This window comes from Phytophthora ramorum, assembly GCF_020800215.1.
Source record: "Phytophthora ramorum isolate Pr-102 chromosome Unknown Phyram_PR-102_s0009, whole genome shotgun sequence".
NCBI lineage: Eukaryota > Oomycota > Peronosporomycetes > Peronosporales > Peronosporaceae > Phytophthora > Phytophthora ramorum.
In genome coordinates, this window is record NW_027150655.1 from 734513 (window position 1) to 753730 (window position 19218).

At 53.5% G+C, this 19218-nt stretch overlaps 4 protein-coding genes across 4 annotated transcripts; 1 reads left to right on the top strand and 3 right to left on the bottom strand.

Moving 5' to 3' along the window:
• Positions 1-379: 379 nt before the first annotated feature.
• Positions 380-4368, bottom strand: KRP23_9950 (Trafficking protein particle complex subunit 10; the record flags this gene model as incomplete). The annotated part of the gene is made up of 4 exons (XM_067895569.1): positions 380-2239; positions 3194-3358; positions 3422-3535; positions 3598-4368. 4 exons carry the CDS (start codon positions 4366-4368, stop codon positions 380-382), a joined length of 2910 nt encoding a protein of 969 aa, XP_067741773.1.
• A 247-nt stretch (positions 4369-4615) lies between these two features.
• On the bottom strand, positions 4616-7039 carry KRP23_9951 (putative exo-1,4-beta-xylosidase bxlB; the record flags this gene model as incomplete). Its single annotated transcript, XM_067895570.1, has 1 exon — positions 4616-7039. The coding sequence occupies one exon, from the start codon at positions 7037-7039 to the stop codon at positions 4616-4618; it is 2424 nt and encodes an 807-aa protein (XP_067741774.1).
• Positions 7040-10371: 3332 nt separating this feature from the next.
• On the top strand, positions 10372-12807 carry KRP23_9952 (putative exo-1,4-beta-xylosidase bxlB; the record flags this gene model as incomplete). The annotated part of the gene is made up of 2 exons (XM_067895571.1): positions 10372-12727; positions 12803-12807. The coding sequence occupies 2 exons, from the start codon at positions 10372-10374 to the stop codon at positions 12805-12807; spliced, it is 2361 nt and encodes a 786-aa protein (XP_067741775.1).
• A 2303-nt stretch (positions 12808-15110) lies between these two features.
• On the bottom strand, positions 15111-17546 carry KRP23_9953 (putative exo-1,4-beta-xylosidase bxlB; the record flags this gene model as incomplete). The annotated part of the gene is made up of 2 exons (XM_067895572.1): positions 15111-15115; positions 15191-17546. 2 exons carry the CDS (start codon positions 17544-17546, stop codon positions 15111-15113), a joined length of 2361 nt encoding a protein of 786 aa, XP_067741776.1.
• Between the last annotated feature and the right edge of the window lie 1672 nt (positions 17547-19218).

Below are 19218 nucleotides of genomic sequence, written 5' to 3' on the forward strand. Positions count from 1 at the left end.
GGACTGAGCAACAGGGACAGCTCCCCTCGTTGAGCTTTCTACACTGTGAAACATACGAAAGTTCATCAAACAATAGCCGATATTCACGTGTCGCCTCTGGATTTCAGACTTGTCGTACACGGTGAAGGGGGGGGGGGGTTAAAGCAAGAACGTCAAGTTGACCACTCCCACGGAATTGCTCAAATCAAAGTGAGCAATACATGTAGTGCAAATGTTCTTTGGTGACGCACTCGCACCGTAGTTATCCTATTCCGAGTACGTGGATAGCAAATCGCTCAGTCGTGTTGCATGCCGCTTACGACATTGTCGAGCAGACAGAGGATGTTCTTGTCGTCCAAGATGGACTGCATTTTAACACAGTACGCAAACTCCCAATCCTTCAACTTACAAGTACTCGCCGGCTGCTCTGCTGACAGTGGACGCGCGCTGCTGGGATAGCCTGGCCGTTAATCTCAAGCCGGAAGTTCGGGAAGCGCAATTGGCCAGCGCGAGTGGCCAGGAACCGTTTCTGCGTGCTAAACTCGCGCCGACGGTCGCCGTTCCCGCCTGAGCACGACTCGAACCTGAAGTGCTCGAGTTGTTTACCAACGAGGATCCAGTCGTGCTCACTGCTTTCGTTCAAACACAGCGATAGTGTGCTTGTGTCGTCTTCTAGCGCGGCCCGGTTGGACTGTGACACCTCTTCTTGAACATGAATCTGGAACGTGACAGGATCGCTTGCAGAGGCTTCAACCATCTCACCAGTAAACTTTTTCGTGACTTCATGGCCTCTAGGTAACACCTCGACCCGGTAGCGTTTCCCTTCAACCTCCTCCAGTGGTACGTGCACTGTCATGGTTTTCTGCCACGACTCATCCTTGTCATAGTTGAGCTGAAGGTGAAGCGAACAGGAGTGGCCACTAATTTCATTCTCAAAATTCGAAGAGCAAACGAGTGTGAACGCGAGGTGCAGTTGGTCGTTGGGACGCAGGAGCGTCCCTCGCAGCGTGGTATTTGGGTCCTGCTCAACCGTCAGCACTGAATTGTTCCCGGCCGAAGCTCCACCGGGGCACAAAAACCGATAATCTCGCACAGCAACGGGTAGAATTGGATTGCAAGTGAGGACGATGGAGGCGAATATCCTGGCGCCGACTCGTTTTAGCTTGACTGTCTCAACCAAAGGTTGCAGCACTCGGAAGGTTGATTCAGTGCAGCGTATCTCTGTAGTGGCCGTTGGTGTGCTTGAATTGATGACAGCGCGTTGATACCGAACATTCGCTCGGACAGTAATACTGGAAGCATCTTGAGTTTCACCCTCTGGTTCAGCCGAATGATCAATTGAAGGCACCAATAGGGATACTACATATGACAGCGAACTCCCGGGGGCCATTGGAGGCAGTGTCACAGTCAGCGTATTACTGTAGATATCGGCGTTGTTGCCTTGTTCTACTTTCATCCTCTCAATAGCACCGGGATCCGATTCTTCAGCCAGTCTCGCCCCGATAAACTGCACACCACACTCTTCTTCATCACCACTTTCTTCTCCGCCTTCCACTTCCTCCTCGCTACCTTGTGTGGCATAGCCACCCTTACTACTACGTTTGAAAACACATAATTCGAGAGTTCCGTTCGACACCATATCATCCTTTGCCTGGATAGACACAGCAATCGTCTCCACTTGAGTCAATGATCTTGGCATCAGCAACGGAGCGCCATTAATTGCAACTTGCACCGTGCTTTCCTTAACTCCAATTTCGAAGCTAGCGAGAGCAAGAACACTAGGGGGGAGCAAGCGGAAAGTGTTCCCTGCCAGGACGCATTCAATACCTGTGCAGGTGTATTGCCCCACAGGAACACCCGAGTGAATAAACACGAGATTTACGCCAGTTTTCTCGTCCAGATGGACGTTACTTTCTTCCAGGAGCACGTCGGCATCATTTTTGTAGTTTTCATGGGCATTTTGGGGATACTGGTCAATCTCGCCCTTTAACTCGGGCATTGATGTGGATGTTCTTGGGGTTAGCTGGTTGTGTTCCTTCGTTGATGATGTCTCGGCAGAGATGTTTTCACCGTTGGCTTCAGCAGGGACACCAATTTTTGTCTCTTCATTCAACACTAGATCATCCAGAGTGGACGAGATTTTCGGAAGAAAGCTGTCGTGCAGAGAGGGTGGTGTGGAAGTAGATTCGTCCGGCGGCTGCTGCTGCTCTATCTGTTGAGCTGTTGGTGTCCTTACAAAACGCACACGAACCTTTCCCAACTGTACACCGGCAGGAAAATCATTAGCGATGCCTAGTGTGACACGGATATCCCCATGCTCTAGCACACTGCCGCTCGTTTGTGTTGTCTCTACCGTCACTGTCGGCCGAAACAGCTCGCCCATGTTTACCTTTGCTGCAGTGTTGTCAGAATCATTGTCATCCTCTATCGCGTCGTTGGTATCGTTTTTCGAACGATTATTTTCCAGACTTCTTACAAGAGCAAGCATAAGCTGCTCCATCTCCTCTGTGCTTACACCGACCTGCTCTTCCTGCGCAAGTTGCAACATACTGAAGCAAGCTGCCACGGCTTGTGTAGATCGTCCGAGCGCTAGCTCTGCGCGACAGATACTCCGCACACACGCACCAAAAATTATCCACCATCCATCTTCTTCACTTTGCCGTGCAAGTGAGCGCAGAAGCCTCGACGCACTTTCAAACTCCCCACGAGCAAGGTGGTACCGTGCGCACTCTCCTCCTAAGAACACTGCAAATCGGTGCCGCCCAGACTGCGAGAAGTGCATTGAAGCGAGGTGTGAGATCTCTGATAGGCACTGCTCGTATAACTCGCAACTTTCAGGCCGCCGCCATTCCGGAGCCACAAAAACTTGATCTAGTTGCTCATACCACGCCAACGATACTCCATCCCAAACTTCATCGTTATGGGATATATTTGAAAACGAAACACGTAGGTCACTCCTGGATCTGTTCGACCTCGCGAAATGCTTAAGCATACGGCGTGCAAGATAGAGCACATCACCCAGTGCACGAGACATTTCTTCGACGGGGATTGCTTGAGCCACTTGCACAGAAACACTAGACGCAGTCCACTCCTCATCCCGACCGCTCCATGACAGCTCGCACGCATAGGCGACTTCTAGGCATGCTCCAACCGCCCACAGAAATGGTTGATGCCAAGCAAGAGTCCCCTCTGTTGCCATTTCCTTCAATTCTACGAGAAAAGATTCAATGAACGAGCTAGCACGCTTCAGCAGCTGTGGGAAGCTGCCCATAACGTAGAGAGTTCGGATCTGCCGACAAAAACAGTATAGCGAGATAAGTCGTGCTGATGCACGGTTCGAGGCAATGTACAGCTGCGTTTCAGTGAGATCGAGCGCTAGCTACACAGCAACAACACATCAGTAAAAAAACCCAGCAAGCTCCCGTAAATCAATGATACTCACCGGAGACTGCGTGAATATTGGATCCTGCACTGTGAAGGAGCTCTTGCTTCCATCACGAAACGTTTGCATCTCCACTTCATTTAAATTCATGAAAATCGCGTCCAACTCGTCCAACTGCACAATTCCAGCACCACGTTAAAAAAAACTGACATATCACCTACCACCTCGCCACTTACATGTCGAATCGCGTCGTCCTGGAGATACATCTGCTGGTACATGAGTGCCAGCCTCTCTTTGGCCAAGAAAAACGCTCCAAAGTCCCATCCAGGAGCTCCTCGTTTGGCATCCAACACTCTCAGCCTTTCCTCGTACTGGAAGCATTTAGTTTGGAACGCCTCCATGACGCAATGTCTCAGTCTCAGCAGCAGCTCGGTCCACTGAGACTCGTGCTGCTGCTGCTGTCCCACGACACTGGTGCCCTCCAACGTGTCAATTTTGCACACTCGTTCCTGCAGAGTCGATGCCGGCCCAATTGTCGGGCCGTTCCTCCTATGAGCAAAATCTGCTCTTAACCTGTCAAAAACCTTCCTGTACACTGGATTGGGCGTGTTGCCCGCGGCTTTGGGGCGCGTGCCCAGCGGCACGTAAAGTACGAGCCATTCGGCTTTGGCGGCCGTCATGGCGTCAACCCAGGCGGCCAACGGGGGGCGTACCACACTCTTGTAGCTGTCTAAATCTTCACATTTCACCAGGTAAATGCACGTGGGCGGCAGCTCCTTTTTCACGTTTTCCGGTGAAATTTCCACGAAATGCAGCGGCAGTTGATCGATGCGCTTGGTCACACCTACGAGATTGCGCCACTCGATTGCGCGCAGAGGCAGGCGCTGGCACAGCGAGGGCGCCACGAATTGCCACACGCCTCCTTCGTCCGTGTAGCCCACGCGCAGCCCCGGGGACAGCAGCTCGCGCGTGAACTGCGGCGCCACCGACGCGTACAGCGACGCCATTTTCAGCAAGATTGTTTGGTTATGGGATCAGTTTCGAGGGGTTTTACGTTTCTATGGAGCTTTTCTCTTTGGGATTTACCTACTTTTTCGGAAGGTTTGATTTTAGATTGGTGAAGGTACTTATTGACTGTGGGTATCCGCTAAAGCTGCTCTAATGTGCATTCGGCATCCAAAACGAAGCAGGTTGGCGTGATAACCACCTCGAGCTCGTCTGCATGCTGCAGAATGAGGTCGGACTTGCAGCTACTTAGTCGAACGCCATAGCCAGCGCAACTGGAGGCTGCTGCACATCGCTGGGGCGATTGGGGATGTTGTCGAAGGCCCGAGTGGCGCCAAGGAGGGCGTGGTTAATGGGCGCCTCCGATTGGGTTGGCGGGCGGACGTAGCCCTCATCCGTCGGGAACTTGCTCAGCGTTTTGTACTCGCCGACCAAGCGGACGGCGAACGTCACGCGCTCGTGCACGCCGTTGGTGATAATGATCTCGTAGAATCCTGGGTAGCTGGCCTGATTGCCCAAATCATCCACCATGGCCAACGTGCTCTGCTGGATGCGGAAGCTCAGCTTTCGATATTGCGTGGGGCGCAGACTCACGCGACGATAGTCGAACAACTGCTCGTTCAGCAATGCTGCATCACCCGTTGCATTGACGTTCAATGGACGGAAAAATGCAAATACGACTTCGTCGCCGACAATGTCGCCGTCGTTGGACACAATGACAGTGAAGGTGTGATCCAAGTCGCTCGTCACCATAATTGGGTCGCTCGGATCTACCCTCTCTCCGTCAAGAGCCAGAGTAAACTTGGTGTAACTGAGCCCCCAGCCAAACGGGAACACAGGCACCTCCTTGTAGTAGCGGTACGAACGGCCTGGATACTTGGTCATGCTCATACTCTTCATGTCCACGCTGTTGATGTAGTTTGACGGATACATGGTGACAGGCATTTTGCCGCTTGGGCAGGCGTCTCCAAAAAGAATGTCACTCACCGCTTGGGCGCCGAAGAAACCGGGGTAGAAGGCTTCTACAACGCCATCCGTGTGCAAGATGAGGTCCTCAGCGCCCACTACACCACCGTTGAAAAGAACGACAACCGTCGGCTTCCCCACGCGACGAACTCGCTTCAACAACTGCATTTGGATTTTGGGCATATCGATGTTCTCCCGATCCCATGCTTCACGCTCAATAGACGTATCGATACCCAGAAAGAGAACGATGGCGTCCGCTGCACGTGCAGTTGCTTCGGCTTCGTCAAAGCCAGCGGTAGACGTGTCGTTGATTCCTGAGCCCAGTGCATACAGCGTGTTCGAGGCACCATTCGCAGACATAACCGCCTCGAGTGGAGTCTGCACGCAGCCGACCTCCAGGTAGTCTCCGTGGCACATTTGGCCCAAGTAATTACCCAAAAGAGCGCGTTTGGCCTTCGCGTGCGGCCCAATCACCGCTAGTTTCTTGCCCTTGCGTAGCGGCAGGATGTTACCATGATTCTGCAGCAGCACGATCGACTTACGGGTGAGGTCAAGGCTCAACTGTTTGGATGCAGCCGTGTTCACCTCGCTGGGAGCAACATGCCAGTACGGCTGGTCAGCGACGGGGTCAAACAGCCCCAGCTCGAATCGCAGCTTGAGTGTCCTTCGCATCGCATCATCCACCGTTTTCACTGGAAGCTGGCCGCTAGTCACGAGTTCCGCCAGACACTTCTTGTACACACTCCCACTGTTGACATCCGTACCGGACAAAATCGCCAGCCGTCCTGCTTCACACAGCGACTTGGTGTAGTGTCTCTGCCGATAAATCCCCTCAATCGCACCCGAGTCGCTCGTGATGTATCCATCGAAGCCCAGCGCTTCACGCAGCAACTTGGTGTTGAGCTGTTCATTGGCACACATGGGCATGCCGTTCACACTGTTGTACGAGCACATGACCCCCTTCGCCTTGCCGTCCACCACCGCCGCTCGAAACGCCGGCAAGTACGTGTCTGCGAAGTCATATCTCGACACGACGGCGTTGAACGCCATTCGGTCAATTCCGTCATAGTGTTCGTACGAGTAGACGGCGTAGTGTTTGAGCGTCACGACCGCCTGCAGGAAACGCTTGTCCTTGCCCTCCTGCAGACCTCTCGTGTAGGCCACACCGTACTTGCTGTTCACCAAAGGGTCTTCCGACGGTGTCTCCATGTTGCGACCCCATCTCGGGTCTCTGTTAATATTAATGTTCGGAGACCAGCAGTCGAGCCCCAGATGGGGGCCTGTTGCATAGTTCTCCCTAGCACCTTCGAGCCACAGAGCACGCAGCTCCCAGCCGATGACTTGGGCCATGTCGAACACCGCTTGGGGGTCGAAGATGGCCCCCAGATTCACGGGGTTTGGGAACGACGTGGCGCAATTGGTGCCGCACGTGGACTGCACCCCGTGAACGCAGTTGGCGCCCCAATTGTACTCGGGCAGCCCGATGCTGCTCACGTTGCCTCTGGGGCTCGCGCGCGCTGTGAGTAGCGTCACTTTCTCCTCCAGCGGCAGGCGGCGCAGAAGGTCCTCGACGCGCTCGGAAGTCGACAGGGACGGGTTGCAGAAGGGGAAGTTCTGGTGCTCGGCGTCGGAGCATGCGCGCGGGATGGAGGCGTCGACGTGGACGGCGCTGGCCAGCACAGCCAGCAGCGGCAGGAAAAACTGCATCGTCCAGAAGAGACCTTTGACCCCGATCTTTGGGAATCAGAATGGGAGGAATTTACAAAATCGGACGGGATTTGCTACAGTGAACGATGAAGCGTTTATTAGTTTGGCGCATGCCTGCTGCGTTGTTCATGGTGCAGATCAGGCCATGGGGCGCCATCAGGAACATGATCGATCGACGATCATGTCTGTGACTTGTACAGGTTGGCTTCGTTTGCGAGGTTTGACGGCTCAAGTGCCTCCACTGTCGAGTTGTCTTCAGGTGAACACGTCCGCTCCACTGGCCCCCTGCTCCAGCTGCAGACGAGCAAGCCAGACCGATCTTCGACCGTTTGACTTCTGATGTGGTGTTCTTTGTGGAGTTCCTGAAGCTGTTCGTGATGCCAAACTGCGAGTTTTCTCCAAAAATGCGGTATATTATAATAATGTTCACCCCAGCGCTGTTAAGCCAACAGCGATCTTTGCCCGACTCTGTGAAATGCCTTGACAACTACCCACAAGAGACCCCAAGTACTCTGCGTATGAAAGCTACTTGATGAGATCCGAAACTCGAGCAACGGCACCTCAGCATCTCCGTTGGTATATCAATTCAGTTGAGCCTCTGCTGGCCATCGTACCGTAGTATTTTACTTACGGCATCCATCGCCGTTGCGTGCACTACAAACCGCTCCGTCGACATCCCTAGGGGCGATAGATATCTCGGGACCAGAAGCACTGGTACGGAGGGATGCTGTTCTCGCTTTACCTCACCAACGTCGTTCACAGCGGACTCGAATGATGGAAGAATTCAATGATTAGGCTCCCGTTTCAACGTTGTATCCGCAAACGGTCGCCTGCATTCCACGTCATGCAGTCCTCCCTAGTTGGTTGCTGGACTCGCCATCGGCCTGCGATTGTCACATTGGATGTCGTCAACGCAACTTCATGCGGCTGCAAGATTGCTAGACCACGTCAATCGGTTTGTAAACTTTTTTCGATCCTGATTGCGAGGATAGATCGCTGGTGGCGATGATCACGCCAACTTGTCGTTCCAGGCAGCAATAGCCGCACTGCTCGTTGCTGCTACGGAGAAGCTCATTCACTCTCAAACAAGCTCCGAAGCCCACAAGCCAATCAACCCCCCCCCCTTCGAATCATGGCGACCACCAAGAAGACGGTTCTCATCACGGGCAGCACGCGCAGCATCGGCCTCTCCCTGGCCGAGCACTACACCAAGAGCGGATGGAACGTCATCGGCACGGTCCGCGCCAACAGCAACACCGACGACGTACGCACATACGTCAGCCTTGTTGCTATCCCGACTCAACTATTGTTGCTAACTTTTCTTTTGAACAGCTTGAGGCGCTCTCGCCCTTCAAGACCGTCACGCTGGACGCGAGCGACGAAGCTTCGGTGCTCGCTGCAGCCCGTGAGCTCGAGGGCGTACCCATCGACCTGCTCATCAACAACGCCGGCATCTACATTGAGGACGACCTCAAGTCGGTCACTAAGGACGCGTTCATGCGTCAGTTCGAGGTGAACGCGGTCGGCCCGTTCCTTGTGACGCGAGCCCTGCTACCCAACCTGGAGCTCGCGGCTAAGAAGCACGGCACTGCCACCGTTGCTCAAGTCTCGTCCTTCTTGGGCAGTCTTGGCAGCAACGTTGAGGAGCACCATGGCTTCTTCAGTCACGCGTACGGGTACGCCCCCTCCAAGGCTGCACTCAACATGGTCACCCGCTCGCTGTCCGTCGGACTGCGAGACAGCAACATCGTGTTCGTGACACTGAACCCTGGCTACGTGGCCACTGACATGAACAACCACCAGGGCTGGCTGGAGGCGTCTGTCTCGGCCGCGTCGATGGCCAAAATCGTGGCCGACTTGACGATGAAGGACACTGGGAAGTTCTACAACGCCGACACGCAGCTCGGCGCATTCGAGCTGCCGTGGTAAACGAGCCGAAGGCTGAATGCCACCGCAAACGCGATGTTCCGAGATCAAGCTGCAAAAGACAAGGTATCGTGTAGCACTCATTCTAGTCATTACGATCGAGTGTGTGTTTGCTCATGGATGCAGCTTGAACAACACATTTGCATAACAATCAAAAACACGAACTCACAACTGCTCATTGTCCTGTTCGGCCCCCTCGGAGAACGTTGAGCTGGTACAGCTCGTCTCGTTCGTTGCGCGTCGCATCAAGGGATTGCGTGGCTCGACCCAGCTCACTTAAACTTCTTTCGCGTGTGATTAGGTGTTGACGTCGCTTTGCAACATCTTCCTCATTTTCACCGTATTGTGAACTGCATGAAACAAGTGCGGAGTAGCAGCCCACACACACAACGACCACAGGTGCTGAGCGGCAAAAGCCACTCGGGGGGGGGGGGGGGGGGGGGGGGGGGCTACTTGTATGTACTTCTTGGTGTTTTTTTCTTTCAATTTTACTCCCCTCCCCATCATATCCGTGGTGATAACCAGTATACTTCACAACACATCGGTAGCTAGCTCAAGCCCTGTTACACGAAAGGGTTCATTAATGTTGTATTCCCGCAGGCGATTTTTATTCACTTCTGGACTAACATTGTAAACCTGTCCCGGGGAAACCCAGGGTGTTAACAGTAAATCTTCGACACAGTTTGTAGCAGCAACTCGATCCCAGCTGGAACAGCATCCCGAAGTACGAAACGACGAATTTCAGGTTCTCGGTAATTCCTTTGGAAAACCTTGAGGACCAACCTAGCAGATTGGCTAGTTCAGGGGTTTCATGTCAGTGCTCGACAGTCATGCTCTCAGTACTTTAGCTGGAGGAGTCGTTATATCGAGCAACGTTTCCAACATGTTCGCGACTCTCAAAACCGCAAAAACCAAGTCGGTATTTATCGGTTCACGAGAATTCGGAGGTACCTTTGTTCAGTTTATCTTCGTGTCGACATCAAGCAAAATCTAGTCAAATGCTTGTGTTAAGGACACACAGATCGGGCAACGAAGTTCTACTGAATATTCAGTTGATGGACGGAGCTCCACTCCGCTTAACACGTGCGTACAGCAAAACGTTTGCCTCATGCGGGGTTTACCGAATTCAGGTGATGTGATGCGTTCGATGCAATCCGACGATCAAGCGCTGGTGGGTTTCGAGCGTCTTGCCGCTATTCGAATCACGAGGTTCCCACCTTAGATAACAACCGACGGACAGCACAACCCGCTCTTGCTGTTCTCTATTATTAATTATCACACACCAGTACCGTCGCAATGAATGCCTAGCTAACACGAGGCTCATTTTCAATTTGATCTTCTTCCCGTCCGTCCAACCGGGTCCAAACCCAACCACCTGAAAGACCCCAAGACAAAGCTACCCCGCGATGCTAGTACGGTGGCTACTACTTGCTGCTGCAAGTTCTATTACAACAACTGCAAACGCCGACATTCCTCGCGCATGCGTCGGAGATGGCAACCAGAAACTGCCGTTCTGCAATCCCTCACTGTCGACTAACCTGCGGGTGGAGGATCTACTATCTCGACTGCCGCTACAAGAGAAGGCCACACTACTTACTGCCCGCGCGAGTCCTCGAGGGAACATTGACAGCATCGGATTGCCCGAATACAACTGGGGAGCTAACTGCGTCCACGGTGTGCAGTCAACATGCGGCACCAATTGCCCCACATCGTTTCCGAACCCTGTCAACCTCGGCGCCATCTTCGATCCGCAGGTGGTGTTCGACATGGCCCAGGTCATCGGGTGGGAGCTGCGCGCTCTGTGGCTTGAGGGTGCCACGGAGAACTACAAGGGCGGACCCCACCTCGGACTCGACTGCTGGTCGCCCAATATCAACATCAACCGCGATCCGCGATGGGGTCGCAACATGGAGACACCGTCCGAGGACCCGCTGGTGAATGGCAAGTACGGCGTCGCCTACACTCGGGGACTGCAGGAAGGCAAGGATTCGAGATTCCTGCAGGCTGTCGTCACACTCAAACACTACGTCGCGTACTCGTACGAAAACTACGGCGGCGTTGATCGCATGCAGTTCGACGCCATCGTGTCGCCGTACGACTTTGCCGACACGTACTTCCCTGCCTTCCGCACATCGGTGGTGGACGGCAACGCGAAGGGTATCATGTGCTCGTACAATAGCGTGAACGGCATCCCGATGTGTGCGAACAACCGGCTTGTGAAGACGCTCCTACGAGACACTCTGGGTTTTGACGGCTACATCACGAGCGACTCGGGTGCTGTTGAGGCCATCTCGGACATGCACCATTACACGGGTTCGCGATGTGAAGCAGTTCGGCTAGCAATTCTGGCAGGCACCGACATCGACAGCGGACCGGCATACCAGACATGCCTGAAGAAACTCGTGCAGAGCAACCAACTGGAAGAGAAGGCGGTGAACGACGCGCTGCGTCACACGCTGAAGCTGCGTTTCGAACTGGGACTCTTTGACCCTATCGATGACCAACCGTACTGGAACGTGGCGGCCAGCGATGTGAACACGAAGGCTGCCCAGGAACTGAGCTTGAACGCCACGCGGAAATCGCTTGTACTACTGCAGAACAACGGGTCCGTACTGCCACTCAGCAAGGGCATCAAACTGGCGGTGGTGGGTCCGCACGCGAAGTCGAGGCGCGGATTGTTAGGCAACTATCTGGGACAGATGTGCCACGGCGATTATAACGAGGTGGGGTGCGTGCAGACGCCACTGGAGGCAGTTATTGCTACAAACGGCGCCTCGGACACGACGTTTGCTGCGGGCTGTGACATCAAGGGCAACTCGACTGCTGGTTTCGACGGAGCTGTGGCTGCCACGAAGAAAGCGGACGCCGTCGTGCTGTTCCTGGGCATTGACTCAACGGTGGAGGAAGAAGTGGGTGATCGTGACAACATCAAGCTGCCTAGCATCCAGATGCAGTTGCTGGAGCGTGTGCGAGCCGCAGGCAAACCGACCGTCGTGGTGCTCATTAATGGTGGTGTCCTTGGTGCTGAAGACATCATCCAACAAACGGACGCACTCGTCGAAGCCTTCTACCCAGGGTTCTTCGGAGCGCAGGCGATGGCCGACGTCCTCTTCGGCAGCGTCAACCCGAGTGGCAAGCTGCCTGTCACCATGTACCGCTCCGACTACGTCGACCACGTGGAGATGAAGAGCATGGATATGACGAAGCATCCCGGCCGGACGTATCGGTACTACAAGGAGCAGCCCGTGTTTCCGTTCGGGTGGGGCCTCAGCTACACGACGTTTTCACTGTCCACCGACAATGGTACGGTTGGGACAAGCTCAAGCTCAAGCGCGGGGATTGAGGGTGAAGATGTTGGGTACTCGACTGAAGCGGTGTCAGACTCTGTGAATATGACGATCTCTGTGACGGTATCAAACGACGGCGATGTTGCTGGCGACGAGGTCGTATTCGCGTTCTTCCGACCGGTCAGTACGGGTGTCACGGGTCCGGGGACGCTGCTGAACAAGCAACTGTTTGACTACCAACGAGTGAGTCTGGAGCCGCTGGAGAGCACGCGAGCAAGTTTCACGGTGACGCGCAGCTCGATGGCCCTGGTAGACGAGAAGGGCAATGTGGTGAGCTTCCCCGGTTCGTACGAAGTCATCGTGAGCAACGGTGGGAGTGAGCGCTTGACATTCAATGTGGAGGTCAAGGGCGGTGAAGCGATTCTTCGAGCTCGTGTACAGCCGTTTCCACTTTCAGAGGCTTCAGGCACATCGGGTACGACTTCGAGTACTCGTGTTGGAGTAGTAGGCATGTGTATTCTTTTGATTGCAATCCTCGTTGGGATTGTAGATTAGGTTAGCTGTTTGAAGTGTGTTTCCACTTCAGCCGCATACAAGCCACTGGCCGTATCATGGCGCTTCGCTAGATGCCATGTAATGAAGTAAATTTTACTAACAAAAAAGCACGGCAACATTCGATAGGTCGGTTACGTCGGAATGTCCATGATAGCGCGATAGTGCTGCATCTTTGATCGTGTTGACTTACGGCTTTCGAATCTCACTGTCATCAGCTTGCTTTGTCTGTTTATACACTGCAGACGTCTCGTCAACAGTGTATATGTCTGGGATACTTCTGGCTGTTCCTTCTAATCGCTTTCTGAAGCACTGTATTCGTTCGCATTGAAGTTCCTTCAAGTAGTCATGGCACCGAATTGAATAGACGGCTTCGTGTTCGTTTTGAAGATATGGGTATTGCGTTTGCTCTACTTCGAGTCGAGAGCCTTCGACGACCTCAACGGAAATTGGAGTGTCCTTATCATCAGTTTCATCGATGCAAACCTCAAACTGCTCGAACAGCGGCTCGGGACAAAAGGATGGTGATTCAATCAGACTTGTCGACGCTGATGTTGGGTGTTTGGGGAGTTTGGAACTACAAGTTCCGCACGTCCGAATGGTATTTTCTGCGAAACGGTGGGATAAAAACTATCACACCACTAAAGACCACGCAATTCATTGTGTCTTCCCGGTCTTTTTATTTATTTTTAAAACCCCAGCATCACGATAGATATTATGGCGGACAGCAAGCAGTCAAGAGGGCCCCTTGCTCTCGGACCGCATGTTGGGCACAGCGATCCAGCAGGCAGTCGCCAGAACGCACCACACATGGGATCCTCCATGCAATACGCCCCCCCCCCCCCTTATAGACACGTCGATGCACGTAACAGACTATTTTGTCGAAGCGACAGGAGTGGCGCTGGGCGTTGTGCCAGCAGGAGCGACACCTAACAGCTTCCTCCAAATGACACTCTTGTTTGTCGTGGCTGGCTCTGGAGGAACTCGCCCAGTGCCTCCAAGCACCACGAAGAACGCCACGTACAGCAGGTAGCTGGCCACCAACGTGATCTCCGTGTACGTGGTGAATCAGGAGTCTTTGAGCTGGACGCGGATGTGCACGCATCTTTGAGATCCAAGTCGACGGTGCCGTCCCACAGCATGCGACCGTCTCAGTTGGCAACGTGGCGTTCCAGTTTCGCACATTGACAACGTTCATCTAGGAGATGCTGTGGTCTTGTGAAGCCTCCAGCAACGGCGAATTGGTTTCCAACTCCGTGTTGGTAACGACGTGCTTCTTGAGGCTTGCTTGGGTCGGACAGCAGTCAAACTGTCCACACACACACCAACGATCTGCGAGTCGCAGACAAATGCTTCCTCGATGATCTTGTCCTCGTATTCGACATCCAGGAAAACGCTTCGTGTTACGCGATGACCACCACCATGAACGAGTTCAGTGCAAACGCCTTGCTGGTCGCATCTTGCACTACTTCTTCGGAGCTCTAATGAGGCGAACACCTTATTTATCTGCGTCGGGATCGTGTTGAACTTGTGCAGGATCACCTGGATCCACTACAAATGCGCGGCCCGGAGCGCCCGAATTCTTCTAGTTGCTTCGACACGTCGGACGCGCAACTTTCCAAAGTCGTGAATCATTCTGGGGGTGAGAGTGCTGCACTTTCTCGCTCGGGCTTGGCACTGTGCTATTGCTCATTCCATAACTGAAGCTGAACCAAGCAAGCCAAACCCAAGACCACCATGTTGACCAAGATTTACTATCGCAAGGCGCTGACGCAGATCAAGAACAAGCACTCGTTCCTGGAGGAGAAGCACTCGTTGCTGGAGAACAAGCACTCGCAGAACAAGACCGCGCTCTCAAAGCTTCAGGAAGAGCACGGAGAGCGTCAGCGCGATGCCAGAAAGGTGGAGGGCATGGCCTTTCTAATTGAGCAGGAGATCATGCACCTAAATGCCGATCAGAAGCCACTTCAGGCCGATCACTCAGAGCTGGAGCGCGCATGCGATTCGCTTATAGACTGTTGACCGCATTTCGACCACGCATAGTATTCGAAAGCACTCTGCAATTACCAAGGTGGTCGCAGGAGAAGGCAGCTACGTTCTGAATAAATGCACAATATGGTCGGCAGTCTGTGCGCCATCACATGTTGTCACATTCTCGCTCAAGTTAGGATATATCCCGGATCGAATTACCCGGCACCTACATGTAGTCGTAAAATTTACTTCATTACATGGCATCTAGCGAAGCGCCATGATACGGCCAGTGGCTTGTATGCGGCTGAAGCGGAAACACACTTCAAACAGCTAACCTAATCTACAATCCCAACGAGGATTGCAATCAAAAGAATACACATGCCTACTACTCCAACACGAGTACTCGAAGTCGTACCCGATGTGCCTGAAGCCTCTGAAAGTGGAAACGGCTGTACACGAGCTCGAAGAATCGCTTCACCGCCCTTGACCTCCACATTGAATGTCAAGCGCTCACTCCCACCGTTGCTCACGATGACTTCGTACGAACCGGGGAAGCTCACCACATTGCCCTTCTCGTCTACCAGGGCCATCGAGCTGCGCGTCACCGTGAAACTTGCTCGCGTGCTCTCCAGCGGCTCCAGACTCACTCGTTGGTAGTCAAACAGTTGCTTGTTCAGCAGCGTCCCCGGACCCGTGACACCCGTACTGACCGGTCGGAAGAACGCGAATACGACCTCGTCGCCAGCAACATCGCCGTCGTTTGATACCGTCACAGAGATCGTCATATTCACAGAGTCTGACACCGCTTCAGTCGAGTACCCAACATCTTCACCCTCAATCCCCGCGCTTGAGCTTGAGCTTGTCCCAACCGTACCATTGTCGGTGGACAGTGAAAACGTCGTGTAGCTGAGACCCCACCCGAACGGAAACACGGGCTGCTCCTTGTAGTACCGATACGTCCGGCCGGGATGCTTCGTCATATCCATGCTCTTCATCTCCACGTGGTCGACGTAGTCGGAGCGGTACATGGTGACAGGCAGCTTGCCACTCGGGTTGACGCTGCCGAAGAGGACGTCGGCCATCGCCTGCGCTCCGAAGAACCCTGGGTAGAAGGCTTCGACGAGTGCGTCCGTTTGTTGGATGATGTCTTCAGCACCAAGGACACCACCATTAATGAGCACCACGACGGTCGGTTTGCCTGCGGCTCGCACACGCTCCAGCAACTGCATCTGGATGCTAGGCAGCTTGATGTTGTCACGATCACCCACTTCTTCCTCCACCGTTGAGTCAATGCCCAGGAACAGCACGACGGCGTCCGCTTTCTTCGTGGCAGCCACAGCTCCGTCGAAACCAGCAGTCGAGTTGCCCTTGATGTCACAGCCCGCAGCAAACGTCGTGTCCGAGGCGCCGTTTGTAGCAATAACTGCCTCCAGTGGCGTCTGCACGCACCCCACCTCGTTATAATCGCCGTGGCACATCTGTCCCAGATAGTTGCCTAACAATCCGCGCCTCGACTTCGCGTGCGGACCCACCACCGCCAGTTTGATGCCCTTGCTGAGTGGCAGTACGGACCCGTTGTTCTGCAGTAGTACAAGCGATTTCCGCGTGGCGTTCAAGCTCAGTTCCTGGGCAGCCTTCGTGTTCACATCGCTGGCCGCCACGTTCCAGTACGGTTGGTCATCGATAGGGTCAAAGAGTCCCAGTTCGAAACGCAGCTTCAGCGTGTGACGCAGCGCGTCGTTCACCGCCTTCTCTTCCAGTTGGTTGCTCTGCACGAGTTTCTTCAGGCATGTCTGGTATGCCGGTCCGCTGTCGATGTCGGTGCCTGCCAGAATTGCTAGCCGAACTGCTTCACATCGCGAACCCGTGTAATGGTGCATGTCCGAGATGGCCTCAACAGCACCCGAGTCGCTCGTGATGTAGCCGTCAAAACCCAGAGTGTCTCGTAGGAGCGTCTTCACAAGCCGGTTGTTCGCACACATCGGGATGCCGTTCACGCTATTGTACGAGCACATGATACCCTTCGCGTTGCCGTCCACCACCGATGTGCGGAAGGCAGGGAAGTACGTGTCGGCAAAGTCGTACGGCGACACGATGGCGTCGAACTGCATGCGATCAACGCCGCCGTAGTTTTCGTACGAGTACGCGACGTAGTGTTTGAGTGTGACGACAGCCTGCAGGAATCTCGAATCCTTGCCTTCCTGCAGTCCCCGAGTGTAGGCGACGCCGTACTTGCCATTCACCAGCGGGTCCTCGGACGGTGTCTCCATGTTGCGACCCCATCGCGGATCGCGGTTGATGTTGATATTGGGCGACCAGCAGTCGAGTCCGAGGTGGGGTCCGCCCTTGTAGTTCTCCGTGGCACCCTCAAGCCACAGAGCGCGCAGCTCCCACCCGATGACCTGGGCCATGTCGAACACCACCTGCGGATCGAAGATGGCGCCGAGGTTGACAGGGTTCGGAAACGATGTGGGGCAATTGGTGCCGCATGTTGACTGCACACCGTGGACGCAGTTAGCTCCCCAGTTGTATTCGGGCAATCCGATGCTGTCAATGTTCCCTCGAGGACTCGCGCGGGCAGTAAGTAGTGTGGCCTTCTCTTGTAGCGGCAGTCGAGATAGTAGACCCTCCACCCGCAGGTTAGTCGACAGTGAGGGATTGCAGAACGGCAGTTTCTGGTTGCCATCTACGACGCATGCGCGAGGAATGTCGGCGTTTGCAGTTGTTGTAATAGAACTTGCAGCAGCAAGTAGTAGCCACCGTACTAGCATCGCGGGGTAGCTTTGTCTTGGGGTCTTTCAGGTGGTTGGGTTTGGACTCGGCTGGATGGACGGGAGGAAGATCAAATTGAAAATGGGGTTTCACTTGGCTTTGGTGGACTATGTGTCGATTGAGACGAGTCCATCGCACATGGTTTCTTATTGGTGTTTCGAGAGCATTTGGATAGGCACAATGGTCGGCTTCGTCGGAGAAGATGTTGAAGCTGCCATAATGAGGAGAGTTCGGCTGGCGCTGACACTGAATTCGCCGCAAGTAACATTAGAGACTGGATTTAGGTGCTAGAACAACTCTGTCATCGATAGAATTCCAAGCAACACATTTCACAGTACGTGGGGCACTGGCTCCAAGTGAAAATCGTTTTGAATGTTTCGCATTAGCTCTTCAAACTTGTTGATCTGCAGGAACAGGATTTAGATCAAACTTGCCAGCATGGTGGGAAAGTTAACTTATCGATCAATGCGATCACGAAAAAGAGTTTAGTGACGCTTGGCAAGGCATAGCTTGTTGTTGCAATTGTAGCGTATGTTCTGTTACTGTTTCTAAACTAGAAATGAGCTCGGGAATGGCATAGCTGCTATTAAAATCTGTTAGTTGTGTTGCTCTTGACAGAGAAGCTCTCAAAATAAAATAAAAATATTCTCGCGATTACTGAGAACGTACCAAATTGGCTAAACTCTTACTGGCCTCTGGAGGCTTATCGTTTGCCTAATAATTCCTACCATTTTGAGCCCCCTTAGTGGGGTGGATCGCAGCCAGAATTCACAATATCGGCGGCAGACCAGCATCGTGTAATGCGATGCTCGTCTGCCGCCAAGGAAAGTACACAAAGATACACGTACCCTGTATCCACCGTACCCACTTAACTATACCCACTTTAAAGTCCGGACATGTGAGTTTGAAGTTTGGATTCGGAGAACACTTAGCAAAACTAGGCCTAGCCTTGCTACCGGTACAGGGTCAATAAGCTCGCATTACCGATGTTACGGATGATTTTGGAACGAGGTCCTGAATAGTCACTTGGGCTCATCAGAAGCTTGACTAATATTAAGAGGTGAGCCAGACGACGTCACTAGGCGAATTGACTTGCTCGAGGATAACATCGCTGGAGAACTGAGAAAATACAACTGAGTGGCTTGAGAAGACAAGTCATACGAGTCACTGTAGCCTCTATCTGGCCAACGTTCATCGAAGTTTGGGCCCGGAGTCTCCTTTCGAATTCGAGAAAGTAGCTGTCGAGAAGGCCGTGCATGCTCATGAGGCACATACCCATGAACTCGCAGTCAACGTCGGCTTTATAGTCGCTGGGATCGTACGAAATTGTGGTGAGTATCGTTTGTGTCGGCATTCCGCTGAGTTTTCGGTCTCAGCTGCAAATGCACGAAACAGACTGTCGGTGTTGCTGCTGCGAGTTCCCTCACTTTCCAGAAGAGGCAAGAGACTTCGCAAAACAAAAGTCTGCCTCAAAACGTCTGTTTGGCGTTGGTGGCTGGTGGGTGTAACACAACTCTCCAAAAGGTATATGCTTGCTAGCAAGTTTGGGCTCCAGCAGTATATCTGCTAGATTCATGAGCAGCACCGATTTCTCATGGTCGTTCTGGGCAACATGCGTTTGAACAAGCCGCTGCTCTTGTTCAAACTTCTCGCGTCGCTTCTTACGCGCCT